This window comes from Triplophysa dalaica, chromosome 13 (genome assembly GCF_015846415.1).
Source record: "Triplophysa dalaica isolate WHDGS20190420 chromosome 13, ASM1584641v1, whole genome shotgun sequence".
NCBI classification, from domain to species: domain Eukaryota; kingdom Metazoa; phylum Chordata; class Actinopteri; order Cypriniformes; family Nemacheilidae; genus Triplophysa; species Triplophysa dalaica.
In genome coordinates, this window is record NC_079554.1 from 12,752,658 (window position 1) to 12,766,612 (window position 13,955).

At 39.1% G+C, this 13,955-nt stretch overlaps 2 protein-coding genes across 5 annotated transcripts; one reads left to right on the plus strand and one right to left on the minus strand.

Moving 5' to 3' along the window:
- Window positions 1-1,559: 1,559 nt before the first annotated feature.
- Window positions 1,560-5,809, minus strand: armt1 (acidic residue methyltransferase 1). 4 transcript variants are annotated; one of them, XM_056764459.1, is made up of 5 exons: window positions 5,729-5,809; window positions 4,297-4,402; window positions 3,834-4,075; window positions 3,575-3,740; window positions 1,560-3,190 (listed from the first exon to the last, which is right to left on the minus strand). In XM_056764459.1, the coding sequence occupies exons 3-5, from the start codon at window positions 4,028-4,030 to the stop codon at window positions 2,411-2,413; spliced, it is 1,143 nt and encodes a 380-aa protein (XP_056620437.1). In that variant the 5' UTR covers window positions 4,031-4,075; window positions 4,297-4,402; window positions 5,729-5,809; the 3' UTR covers window positions 1,560-2,410. The 4 variants fall into 4 exon arrangements, with proteins under 4 accessions (XP_056620437.1, XP_056620436.1, XP_056620438.1 ...); XM_056764458.1 differs by lacking the exon at window positions 5,729-5,809 and adding an exon at window positions 4,907-5,026; XM_056764460.1 differs by lacking the exon at window positions 5,729-5,809 and having other exon boundaries at window positions 3,834-4,113.
- A 739-nt stretch (window positions 5,810-6,548) lies between these two features.
- On the plus strand, window positions 6,549-13,730 carry zbtb2b (zinc finger and BTB domain containing 2b). The gene is made up of 3 exons (XM_056765134.1): window positions 6,549-7,103; window positions 8,255-8,435; window positions 10,275-13,730. The coding sequence occupies exons 2-3, from the start codon at window positions 8,263-8,265 to the stop codon at window positions 11,716-11,718; spliced, it is 1,617 nt and encodes a 538-aa protein (XP_056621112.1). The 5' UTR covers window positions 6,549-7,103; window positions 8,255-8,262; the 3' UTR covers window positions 11,719-13,730.
- The last annotated feature ends 225 nt before the right edge of the window (window positions 13,731-13,955 follow it).

Genomic DNA, 13,955 nt, shown 5'->3' on the forward strand with positions numbered 1-13,955 from the left:
CGCTCTCAAAGCAGGTCAAAGCAACCAGGTAAACAAGAGATACGAGGTCACCATCTGATTCACTTGCCAAAACCTTCCAATTTTACAGGTGGTGGGTTTTAAAAGCGCACGTTACTTGCTGCAACCACGGGTAATTACACCAAATCCCCAATTTTATTTGATAGAAATGGTTTTTGAAAACAAAATAATAAAAATGGATAAGTTATGTTTATTAAAACAAGCAGGTAAGTGAATGGAAAGTGTGTTGGCACGTTGGAGGCCATTTGAGTTAGTTCAGACTCCAGGAGAAAATTGTATGCTCTGTACCTTAGTAATGAAATGTAAACATTACATTTAATTAAATTGTATGGTCTATTCAAGTCTGAAAAATGGGCATGTTGCTTTAAAAAGGAAAGCTCGCATTAGCACATACATAGTGTATTCATACTTAAAGGAATAGTTCACCCTAAAAAATGTTCCCCATTTTTTATGTAACTATTAAAGTAATTTTACCTCAAGAGAAAACTGTAGGTTAGGTTTCAGACGACTTTAAGAAGGTATGATAAACAAAACTAGTACACACACCACATATAAAAAGCTTATTGAGTCAAGGTCCAGCAAAATGACTGCTGTAGTAAAAACTAGAGACGACCAAAAAATATTAATAACAATATATTTTAGGCAAGTTATGCTTTTCTTACAATTGGGAATGTTTTGCAATGCGTTTTTGTGTGTTAGAATAAAATCAACATTCTTTGATATGCTGTAGTTTGCCTTTTGCAACAGTTTTGTCCCATAAATAATTATCCTTTAGGTTTCTCCAATCTGTCCCAAACTTCGGATATTAAGATGCACTACTTAGAACAGTGGAATTATGAAATAGCAAATATTGTTGAAAATATCTTAGGACATCAATTTTGACAACTATTGTAGTTATATAGTGTAATACTACTATCGCTTTATTGCTCTCTGTACTCTCTCGAAAGTCGCTGTGGATAAAAGCGTCTGATAAATGTCTTAATGTAAAACTCAGACAGAGAACTGCACAAAGTGATAAACACATATTGCTATAAAGTCTCCAACACCTGCCCACAATTTACAACTGAAAAACACACTGAACAAACTACAAAAAATAATTATTGAGTCTTTGATTTAACGCACTGAAACTGAATCTTTAAGTCCACTGTTTAGCTGCATTCATCACTCACGGTTCAAAGACTAAAACTGTGACCTTGATTTCCAGGAAAACAGCATGTACACAGAACCTTGCTTACCCCTATAAACCAAAAGATAAAGTTCATGTGTTTATTATATGTTAACAAATGCTTTGGGAGTCCTCGGCCTTTATTTCTACATTGTGGAACAAATGCAAGGCCTCTTGTGCATCCCTGGAAATATCCTCACCAGAAAAAATACTGTGAAAGAAAACAAATTGTGCACTAGGAAGATAGGTCAGAATCCAGCAAGTGGGAACACCGCCGCAAACATGAGAGAAAAAAAGTACATGAGAGAAGGATTTTTCAAACATAAAACTCATCTGTGGTTGCTTTATAAGAGTAAAAAGTACAATCAAGACAAGACATTTTTAAACATTTTATTGAAATAAATTTTCAAAACAAAGAATTTGCATTTTAATGAGCACAAACAGACAACTGCAGTATTAGAACTTATGTCTCCCGAGTGACTGGCATCTTGTTTTCAACATCATAAATAAAATCAATCATTTTGCATTATAACAGATTCTACACATCTGGTAAACTTTGAAACAGTAGTGCTAGTCATTCCAAAGCGTAAACAAATAATGAAAACTGTTTTTCCCTGGTCAACAGCCAATATTTTGTATATAATGTAAACCATTGTCAACGATGTTCTCACGCAGAGCCTAATATCCAGAAAAAAATACACCATAATACACAGCATATGCTTAATGTCTTGATTGAAATACTGAAACAAACTATTTGCTGTAAACTCAAGAATTCTGTATGAAATGCATGACATTAAGGAATTTAATTTCAATACACGTTTTTTGTATTTACTATGCATCACAGCAGTACAACTATTAGATGTCACAGATTGTTGTCCCATTTACATGTGCACCATGAATTTAACTGTAGCCGGTTTAAATCCGTCCTCTTACGAATTAACAACTGGCAGTGCTAAGCATAAATTCTCACGGTAACATTCAAAAATTCATCCATCTAAAAAATTCATTTAGATTAAATTTGCTTTTAGGGTGTAATAATTCTGAAGCTCCCATATCTGCCGTTTCATCCACAGAAAACCTCCATTGGATAGTTCAAGCAAAAACAAAATGACAAAGCATACATCTGTTTGCAATGTTGGGTAGTTTCAGTCCGTAAATGCATTTTATTTGTCGCCTCTTGGTTGGTCTTCCGTTAGTAAGGACTCTTTGCTCTTTCTAAAAATGACCCTAGTGTTCTTTAGACGAACTGGAGAACTGAATGACAGCATATTTACCATTAGTCATCCAGTCTGCATCTTCTGAGCTGAGCTGCTCAGCGTGGCCTGACTTCAAGCCTACCTGAACATTCGCCTTCAATGTTCTGATACTACAGAGCGGGGCGGCCTGGAATCCTCTCAAAGCTCTGTTAAACAAAACCGTGTGCTCCCACATTCTATCACCAGTCAGCTTCCTGTAGTTTAGGTCTCCTTTGAACAGGATCAAATCAGAATCCTGTAGCATGGCGTAAAGATCGGCTGCATCAGCGGGCATATCACAAAACTCATGTGGTGAGGTCCAAAACGCATGGTCGTGGTATGACCAAGTGCCGTCCTTCATGAAATGTTTCCATTGCGCACCACTGGCCGACATCCACTTATGATTGGACGCCATGGTCTGCATGATGGTCCACTCAAAATCTTGTTTTGTGACATCGGAGACAAACCACGGGAAGGATTTACCGTGAAATCTGATTTGCTTGGCGAGTCCAGCAGAAACAAGGAAGTCGGCGAGGACGAGATCAGTGATGAGCTCAAAGCCGGCATTGTCTAAAACAATGTCAACTCTCCCACGTTTCATTCCTGAGGATCCACAGCCTTGCCCAGCAACCAGCGTTGACCAAACCTTGATGGAGTCATCCACTAGAATGAAGCGCTGGAGATCAGGTAAAGAATCGATGGGATTGGACTTTTGAGAGTTGTCCTGACCGGCAGAGATGGACAGATCACACTTGTTTCCCCACAACGAGACCTACAAAGTAAACCAAATGAATAAGGCATTCTGGTACTGGTAAACTACACAGACACATTAATGTAGGGAGCTTCTATCGATCACGAATTCGAGCCAATGCTGTAAACAAGAATCACCCACGGGCATGTTACTTGGCACCACAAACAGGATATCACTTTGGGTAACAAGATTTTCTGTTCTACATTAAAGATGCGACTCATAAAGCTTGTGGTTAACACGTTTTCAGTCGGCTCTTTAAGGGTTCCTGCCGGGTATTTGGCTCTGTCGAAATCATTAAACTCAATTACAGCTGTCACAAAAACAAAGGGAGCATTGCTGCTGTTTGGTTTTGATGACATACAAAGTAGGTACGGAAATGAGAATTCAAAACCTCCGCATACAAACCTGGAGCAATTTAAGAAAGTGTTCCTGCAGCTGCACCTCAGACATGTTCTCCATGTTGGTGATGAGTTCTTGAAGGTAGGTACAGACGGATATTATTGCTCGTTGAGATTCAAAAAAGCTTTCCGTCTTTCCCTCCTTAAACACATCAAAATTATCCATAGGTGGACTATTGGGTAAAAAAAGAAGGAAACAAAGTTCATGAAACCACCAAAAATGTACCGACAACTACAGTACAATAAATAAAGGAAAACTGCCTTACCTTAGATACAAGGCCTCTCGGATTCTCCGGTACATGTAGCACTCCATATACAGCCATGGTGACTTGAACCAGCTGACAGGTTGCCCATCCTCCATCAGGTCCTGCTGTCTTTCCATGTACTTGTTCCAGGTCTCTGTGTCTTCAGCATTATCAGTCAAAACCAGCACAGGTTTATCTGTCTGCAGTTCATTCCTCATTTTTGACAGGAAGGAAATGGCCCTCTTCTCTGCCTGGACCCCCTCCTGGTGAAACGGGTTATCAACCAGTTAAATCTGGTAAACTGCTAGTCAAAGGTGCAGATATAATAAGGTCAGATATGGGCTCCAGGAAAAGCCCAATAATCTATGTCCCATATTTTACAAAAAGGTGTGGTTAAACATTAATTTTATACTTAATAATAATTTCTTATTCAAAGATAACACCAATGCCATGCATTAAAGGTAAAAGATCATGTATACTGTACCTCTCCATAATCTTTGAAGAAATTATCCTTATTGCGGTGTATTGTGTCTATCACTTTTGTCAGTATGGTTGGCAGCCTGTCTCTGACGGTTAGATAGGCAAAGGACCTAAAAAATAAGTTAAAATAAGTTCACGCTACCTGGTTATTTAAAAAAATTAACTTAAATACACTGTTTACACTGCGTTATAACAATGTTTCACGTGCAACAATATTTTGAATAAGGCAGAAGCATGGAAACATAAACCTACTTAAAAGGTTTCAAACATAAAGTCGTTTACATTAAATGAGTGGCATCAAGAGATTGGTTTGAGTAAACATAACATTCAGCAACATGATCTGTGTATGTCATCGAGACAGGCTTTTTTTTGCACATTACTATAAACGCGTCTTCTAGATTTATGGGTTTGAGTTGACCTCACTATAGATTCGCTTATGGTGCACTAAAACAGTAACGTATGGAGGCAGATCACTGCATTTTGGAATTGATGACTTAGTGCATTACGCTATGACACGCACAAAGAGGATATTTTTCAGTGTAGCCGAACTGTTTACACATCAACAGGAACCAGGAAACGGTAAACATTAATAGCGGTTCAATAAGTACACATACCCCTCGAATTTAGCAGAGAGCGACAGCGGGGCCAACATACCCTCCACCTCCATTTTTGCACACCGGAAGAACTGGTGAAGATCTTCAGAAAAACTTTATTTAAAAGTGAACGGTGATCACTGCACAATGTCAAGTGAACATTTTAAACCCTTTAAGACGCTTTTCATTGCTTCACTCGCACAACGGGGATACACGAAATGATATAGACAAACATGTAAATTAATGTTATAAGAAAAAAAATCTTAAAATATTGTACATATCTTTCTCGATCCACTACTGTCCTCTTGTGGCAATGAGAAGAAAAGCCGATTAATGTCGTGCACATAGCTGATACATTTTGAAAATGTTTGTTAAATCGTAGTACTCAGAAATTTATACCATTTATTCCGTTTAAATGAATCAAAATTTTGTCTGGTAAGCAGTGGCTCGGAATATGCTATTGCAATACAGTCTTAAAGATTCAATAGTAAAGGGTATGTTACTGATTGACTGTTATTGATCTGAAACAGATAAACTGGTTTGCTTAATATACCTAATCTTGTCTTAATTTTCCATAACAAAGTGTGACATTTTAGCATTCCAGGGTTTGAGTTTTTCTTTGACTAAACACATTTAAGGAACTAATGTGATTTTCAGAAACTGACAACTAGTCCCAAATGCATTTCACCACAACACATAGGGCCTATGGGCCTAACAGACAGCTTGCTTTCACTGTATGGAGTCACCACCCCCAACTTCCCTTTCCTTGTTCTTTTTTTGCAAAACTCATAACTTATGCGATATTGGCATTTTATTTCCCAGTTTTACACTTAAGGGACTTACCTCTAAACATTTTTCCACAGTTGTTTTGTGAATTTGTGCATGTTATCCCCCCACATTTCCTGACATCTCTGGCAGGCCTGGTCAAGCCAGCTCACATCCTGCCCCCCTCCCCCCAAATACACTGAAAGCTCTGAGCACAAACAAAATTAAAAGGTTTTTATTTTTTCACTTTGTCCAGCTCTCTCCACGCACTGCACTGTTTGAAAACACATTACTTATGGCTAAGCTTAATCATTCATAAAAGTGGTTTCTAGGAATGGGAAATTATGTTGCTTACAACTAAAAAACAGCTTTCTAAGGCTAAATTACAATACTAAGAATTATTACTAATAGAAAAACAATTAAAACTCAAGGTCCGGTTGTGTCGGGTGGTTAAAATATAATGTTCTCACTGACACCAGATGACTGACATTAGATTAGTTCAACAAAAAATGATTTATGAACACGTGGTCATGCAATACCATTTATCTCACATTTCAATATTTATTTGTATTCACACTTTAAAATAAGCATTTGTTTTTTTGGTCCTTTCAAGACCTTCGAGAGGCAATACATTTTACAAATAAATAAATAATATATAAGGCTACTAGTGCAATGCATCAACGTCTTTTACAATAAGAACATCATTCAGTGTTTTGTATTATTATGTATAAACATACCAATTTATTTTTTATATGTCAAAATATAAGTTTCAAAATTCTGATTTTTTAAGACTTACGCAAATTGCGTTGTGCCACAAAACAAGTTGTTAAACAGGGAATACAATTATTACTTAAATCATGATGTTGTATTTTAAAAAACAAAACTGTTAATTAAGTTTATTGTAGCCCGTGGGTGACTACGCGTATCAAACTATACTCTTTCCCCCCATGTGCGTGTTACTCTCGGCTGTAAAAGTGCCGAGTCTGTCAACCGAAATGCAAATTTCCCGTCGCATGTATCTGTCTCGATACGTTATCTTCGTGTGGGGGTGGGTCGGATGACCTACGGCTATCCAACGCCACCACAATCCGTTTAAGCGTAACGTTCACCAACGAGACATTTCATCACTCCTGAATGATCGCTCAACATTCGTCTCCGCCGCACCGTAAAACACAGTCTGCGAATCGCATCGTTACGTTCATCAGTTCACTCATTTGGCGGCTTCTACAGCCACAGACCGTTTGTTTCGGCGTCCCAGGGAAGTGGGTTTTACAACCGCTGTTTTTAAGCCCTTTTAGACAGTCATGTGATTGTAACGTAACCCGACCGGAAAACACCGACGACCATCGCCGCCAATGCTGCGTTTGAGAGGAACAGAGCAGCTGCGTGCCCAACGGACAAGTCCCCCGGTAGCAGACAACTCGCCAACTCCACGCGATCAAACGGAGGAAAGGTACGTGTGTGTTTACATATCGATGTTTATCGTTTGTTTTAGGGATTTTAACTTGAGGAAATGTATTCGGTGACCACCCCTTCCCCCCGCGTGCGGGAGTGTGTGTGTCCGTTTCACGAAGCTCCGTTTATACTCGATTCTCGCCGAGCAGATAGCCTCCACCATTCTGGATTTACGTTGCCGTTATTGTTTTAATGTTTCTGCTTTATTAGAAGATCGTTGGATCGTGTGCTGGTTTGGCAGGACGTTTATGGGTTGATCGTATCAGTTACGTTTCAGTTTTTGACGGTTTATTTTCTATTTGCGAAGAAAAACAGATTGCGGAAGTGGTCGCTCTCTGCGGGAGATCTGTCCGTTCCACGTGTCTCCGTAGTGGGCGGGGCTAGTTTACAACACCACAATGAGAGCAAGTTAAAACTGTTGGTGTAGGTTTGGATTATTGAGAACTGCAAAATGTTTTATCACTGAATGAGGAACTGCAATGGCTGTTTAATATATTTTTGAAACATTTGTTATCTGTCTATAAAACGAAAACTAACATGCATCTTTTATATCTTTTTTATTGCTTTTTTGTCATCTTCACGCCCAGTTATTTGACATAACCGCCCATGTTGTCAAAGGCTACCAGCATTATGTCTGTAGACTGTGAACACATCCGTTTTTAACTCATTAGGGACTGAGTGGAAGTGGCCTCAGGAATGCTGTCTGAAGAGCCAGTCATGTGACACAAAGCCTGTGGTTGATCTTTAGGTTAATGGACGAAACAGAGGTTGCGGAGCTGGTTGTGTAGATGGGGGTTAATAAGCTCACAAGTCAAGTTTTGACAACAATGTTCAATAGTTAAACAAAGTTCACAGGTTGCCTGAGATGTTTGGCTCTCGGCTGCATCTGACTGCTGTGTGGTCAGGTTTGCAACACTGAGATCATGTGATAGTCTCAATATCTGTGCACTCTAATGAATATATTTTTTGTTTATGATCATATGTACTTACAGACAATATTTCTTATTGCTTATTATATTCACGTCTAAAGACTTGAGGTGCAAACTTATGGGGCTTCTTTCTCCAAGTCTGTTTTTCTTTCTTGTGGTGCATTGTGGTCTTCAGTATACAGGAAGTCATCTTTGTCATCTCTGACCCTTTTTTGTGTAGGTGGAAGTATGGAGCTGGCCAATCATGGTCTTATCCTTCTGCAGCAACTCAATGCGCAGAGGGAGTTTGGCTTCCTGTGTGACTGCACGGTCGCCATCGGTGACGTCTTCTTCAAAGCACACAAGGCCGTACTGGCCGCATTCTCGAATTACTTCAGAATGCTATTTATACACCAAGATAGGTACGAATCTTCACACATTGATCGCACCCAGTATGAAAGCATTTGAATGTTTTTACGAACTGCACGTCTTTGTGTGTAAATTACTTGAAAAACAAGTGACCATGCCTGTAAAAAACCAAGCTGAAGTCATTTTAGTGGTTTTCTACATAAAATGATCCAACATAACGTGAAGAACATTCTGTGAAAATATACCCGGATATGTTTAATATTGACTAATGGCTGGAATACACTACAAGACTTAAAATCTGAACAGATTTTTTAAAACTAGACATCATACACTTGCAGACTTTTTGAAAGTTTCAGATAGAAACACACTTACTGATCAAATCTGCAGGGTGGCACAGACTTTCTGCAACAGGTCCAGACTAAAAATCTGAGCAAAAGTCTTGTAGTGTATTTTAGCCTTAAGTAAGAGCATGTCAAAGATTGAAGTCATAGGAAAAATTAATAACTGAAATCAAACTTTGATGCTTTTTATCTCATAATTATATTATGAGTCTTTAGCCTGGATTTTACGGACAGGGTCACATATGTTATAAATTCATGCAGTTTTTTGACTGCACGACACATATAGGTATCACATTAGGTGATAAAGTATAAGTAATAAACACACATTTAAAGCATTTTTACTATGGCTGTTAAACGAATAGTCACATCCAGAATAAAAGATTGTGTTAACATTATATACACTGCTCAAAAAAATGAAGGGTACAGGAACACCTAAGTCACACTATTTTAGATCTCAATGAACGGAGTACCCAGGTTAAAACTTTTCAATATTATAATTTGCATAATTTGTGAGAGCAAAATAATGTGTCAATGAAAGCCATAAATACAAACACATTCAGGGCAGGAGTAACAGTAAAATCACTATTATACTGTCTCATCAACTTGTTTGAATTTCACCACAGTAACTCATAATGTTAGGCTGAAACGTGCACGGCCCCCCGTGCCCATATGAACTCCCAACAATGTCTGTTCATACTCCTGATGAGATGGCACGTGGGGTGCTGTGGGATCTCCTCCCAGTCTCTCATCAGAGCATAAGTGAGCTCCTGGACAGTCTATAGTACTACTTGAAAGCTTCCGATACACTAGATCCCAGAGGTTCTCAATTTGATTTAGGTCTGGGGAACGTGAGGGTCAGTCAATGGCATCAATGCCTGCGAAGTCCAGAAACTGCCTACAGTCACATGAGGTCATGCATCAGGAGGGCCCTGCACTTCACCAGCATAAGATCAGACAAAAGATCTGAGGATTTCATCCTGATACATCATAGCACGTGGAAGTCTGTGAGACTTCTCTGAGGATGGTGCCCTGCCTATTGCCTCTCCAGTGTACCTGTTGTCACTTTTATTTGGACCAAAGCAAGTAAAAATGCTTATGGTTCCTTATCGGGATGGATATTCCTGAAGATGAACTGACTTGGTGTTAAACTGTGATGATTAAGTGTTCCCTTCATTTTTTTGAGCAGTTTATGTCTGTGTTCTGTGCATATTAAATTTGTATTTATAGAAACATACATGCTTTTGTTTAAGAAAGATGTAAAAATAAAATGAATAAACAGAAATGTTTATATTTATATCATTTCAATTATTGGTAAATATAAATAAATGCATATAAATATCTATATAAATATATGTAATAATCTAAATAAAATGTATACGTTAGTGTTTTTGTGTTTATAAATACTAAATAATATGCACAGTACACAAACATTTATTATTTAAACACAAATTTTTATACTGGATGCCAATTATTGCGATTGATCGTTTGACAGCCCTAATTTTCGACACTTTAAATGTTAAATATTTAATCTTTCTTTGTTTCCTCATGCAGTGACTGTGTTCGCTTGAAGCCCGCAGACATCCAGCCAGACATCTTCAGCTACCTCCTAAATCTTATGTATACTGGCAAACTGGCAACACAGCTTATTGACCCGGCTCGTCTGGAACAGGGCGTGAAGTTTCTCCACGCCTACCCCCTCATTCAGGAGGCCAGCCTGTCTAGCCATTCAAGCCAGGCTTACCCCGAGATCAACTTTCCACTCTCTTCCTCTCTTTACGGCATTCAAATATCAGACCAGCAAGCCACGCTCACGAATCGTCTTTCAGCGAGAACGCGCCTGTCTTCTCCTTTCGACATGGACAGCAGTGGTTTGCTTGATGGGAAGTGCGTTACCACAAATAAAGCTACCTCGCTGACGCGGTCTGGATCCAAGCACAGGCACCCGCTGTCAGAAACCGAGGCGGAGGCATCTGCGAGCACCAGTATGTTTGCGAGGGAGGCTACCGAAACGGAAACATCTGCTGGTGAGGCCCCATCACGCTCTCCGAGTGCCAACACGATTCTGCATGTGAAGCCCAGCATCATGAGAAGAACCTCCTCTATGAGGAAGCATTACACGTGCCACATTTGCGGGGGCCGCTTTAACCAGCGGGCTGCCTTGCGAGAGCACCTGCATTTGCACACTCAGCCAATGCTTCCCCTGCTGTTTGAGTCGGGCGGAGCATCTTCCCCCATGGCGATGGGAGGAGCTGCCATGCCGGAGGTGGAAGAAGTTGTGAGAGGTAGCGAAGCCAACGCTGCCACCCCTGTCGTCATGGACATTGCCAGTGACAGCGAGCAGAATTTGTACTCGAAAGACTCGCCGCATGCTGAAACCGCCATGTCCGTCCCCACGACAATAGCTGTTGGCCTTTATGCCGCTCAGCACCAAGCGGACACGCCGCCTCCGTCCGATATCGCCGACATCGACAACCTCGAGGGTGTGACAGACTTGGAACGGGAAGTGAAGAGAAGGAAGTACGAGTGTTCCACATGTGGCCGCAAGTTCATACAGAAGAGCCACTGGAGAGAGCACATGTACATCCACACGGGCAAACCGTACCGATGCAGCGCCTGCGGAAAGAGCTTCTGCCGGGCCAACCAGGCTGCGCGGCACGTTTGTATTAATCAGGGCTCGGAGCCGGCGTACACCATGGTGGACAGGCAGAGCATGGAGCTGTGCGCAGCAGATGACTCCAGCCAGATGGAGGCACTGTTTCTTGGCTCGTCGGGGAGACCTTACAAATGCAATATATGCGAAATGACCTTCTCTAGTCCCAATGAGGTTATCAAACACCTGTGTTTCAACCAGGGGGCCCTCGCAGGTGGGGCAGCTATAGGAATGGGAGTCACTGGGATGAATAGTGACAACCTGGCCAAAGATGAAGGCTCGGATTCGTCCAGCGGTGGGCCGTTGGTAACGTCTATCAAAACTGAGGAAGTTTTTGCGGAATAGTTCAAATTCATCCACTTCTTAGTATTGTTTGTTAATGTATTGCATTTGTTTGTGGGTAAGTTATGATCAAGTTAAGCTATCAGTGCGGAAATTTGTGTTATATTTTTTCAGGGAATCCTTCTACTGAAAAGTCCTTGTATTTTCGGTGTGATGCATTTTTAAGCCAGAACTGATGCTCATAAATTAGCTTGTTATATTTTTAATATTTTATTATTTTACAGGACTTCTAACTTCATTTTTTTCGAGATTTTATTTGTTTACTTGGGTCATTCGCACAGTTTGCGCTTGTGGTTAAATTTCTTCCTCTGTCTAACTGACTACAGGAAAAGGATGTTGTGAACTGTTGGCATCCAAATTGTCAGTGAGTGCAGATAAGACAAAAACTAGCTTCGGTAATTCAACTTAATATTCAAAAGTTTTACGTTTATTTTTAGTATTCTGATTGAACCCCCAGGTTGAAAATAAAGTGATATCTCCCTTTTGAAATGGCCTCTTCAAACAAGATAAAATCTGAATATGCCATTAAGTGATTTATTTTGTGCAGCTAAGTGTGGGCCTTGGTTTAAAGAACAAGTATCCTTCACTACCTCAACCAGTTGGACCAGTTTCACAAATTTTATATCAGAATAGCCTGAAATTTGCATTTATTGCTTGTGTTCTGAGGTCGAGGATCAAAGTAATCTTAATCTTTCAGCAACTCCAGCATATCATTTTAAAGTTCAAAAAAGTTTTTCTGACACTTCTTTTTTAACTCTTTTATGTGCTTTTGCAAAAGCAATGTGTTCGTGCAAATAACCTTCCTTAAAGCAGTGCTAGATCACATTTCAAATCATTTATATTGGAGTTTATTTTAAGAATTACCAGTTAGTGACCACAATGTATTTGCTTTATTATCTATTTTTGTATTTTCACATTTGCCATTTTCAAAATTTTCTTTTTGTGACCATGTTGATGATAAACATTCTGACTGTAAAACATTTTTTTATAAATTGCAGTGATCAGTTTATCGCCAACCTGATTCTGTTTTCACTGTGGTTAAACATGTTTACAGTCGTGCTGTGTGTTATATGAACATACTCCTTGAAGCTGTTACTGTGTCCAAGTTAGTGAACACTGTGGCCAATCCTACACAGGTGTACATAACATTGCTTGACTGGACATACTTCTTTCATTTTTGCCAATTTTATTTGAACTTTTTGCCATCTAATTATTCGCTTGAATATGCTCTTCAATTCTTCATTTTTGAGTTTTGTATAACTTTTCTAATTTTATATTCAGTGTTGTATTTACAAATAATTTTATAATCGCAAATGTTGTACATTATTAATTGCATTTATTCTAGAATATAAGGCCTATTCGTTTTAGTGTAGCACAAGTGTATGTATATTTGATTTCTCTGCATTTTCCTGGCCGTGTGTTAATGGCATTCGTTTATTGTATTGACACGGACAGTGAGGTCATGCTCAGCACTGATATCTATAAAAGAACCCTGACTACTTTAATATACTTGTGCTATATCAGGAAACTTGTATCATTTTATACCAGGGCTACATGCATTCAGTGCTAAATATTTTTTTCCATGTTTTAAATTGTAAAGATCTAGAAATATATTTTATAGGGCACTGTGAGTTAAGTTACTACTGAATAACTAATCAATTTTCAGGAATTTAAAATCATTTGTTGCAACAGTTTTTATTGTGACTAAAATATATTTGGCCAAGGCCTCCTGTTCTTATGTTGGATCATAAGTGTAATGTCATGCTTCCTTATGTGACTTTGTTTCAGTTTTTTATGATTTGTACATATGCAAGTTGTTGCTCTTTGAGGCAGTTGTAGGGAGTGGAAAAAGGGTAACCCCTCCACCCTCCTTCACGCGCACAAAACCCAGAGCCATGGCAAGCATACTGTGATCTCGCTCTCCTCAGGGACATGAAAGAAGGTTGTCTCTGGAAAAAAAACGTTCTTTGCATTTTCATTGTGAATAATGAACAATAAATTCTTATGTTTTTTGAGGAGTGGGTTTTTCTTTATCATTATTATTTAATGTTGCGTTAATAAAGAGAAACGCACATATTTTACATCATATTGTTATGAATGTTATAACCAACCACGAGGTCAAGTATCTTGGCTTGGAAAATGATTCCAGAATTTTTATGGTTGAAAATCAATGATGTGGCTTTGTGTTCCACAAGATGGCACTATTGTTTTTATATGGTACTACTACTCAAATGTTTTTT

What these genes read in the sequence shown, in the direction of transcription:
- armt1 (XM_056764458.1), bottom strand. Translation starts at nt 4,959, where the DNA reads ATGGAGGTGGAGGGTATGTTGGCCCCGCTGTCGCTCTCTGCTAAATTC. An exon ending in TCTTCAAAGATTATGGAGAG is followed by an intron (nt 4,076 to 4,296) that starts GTACAGTATACA and finishes CCGTTTCACCAG; the next exon opens with GAGGGGGTCCAGGCAGAGAA. An exon ending in ACTTTCTTAAATTGCTCCAG is followed by an intron (nt 3,191 to 3,574) that starts GTTTGTATGCGG and finishes TTTACTTTGTAG; the next exon opens with GTCTCGTTGTGGGGAAACAA.
- zbtb2b (XM_056765134.1), top strand. Translation starts at nt 8,263, where the DNA reads ATGGAGCTGGCCAATCATGGTCTTATCCTTCTGCAGCAACTCAATGCG. An exon ending in CTATTTATACACCAAGATAG is followed by an intron (nt 8,436 to 10,274) that starts GTACGAATCTTC and finishes TTCCTCATGCAG; the next exon opens with TGACTGTGTTCGCTTGAAGC.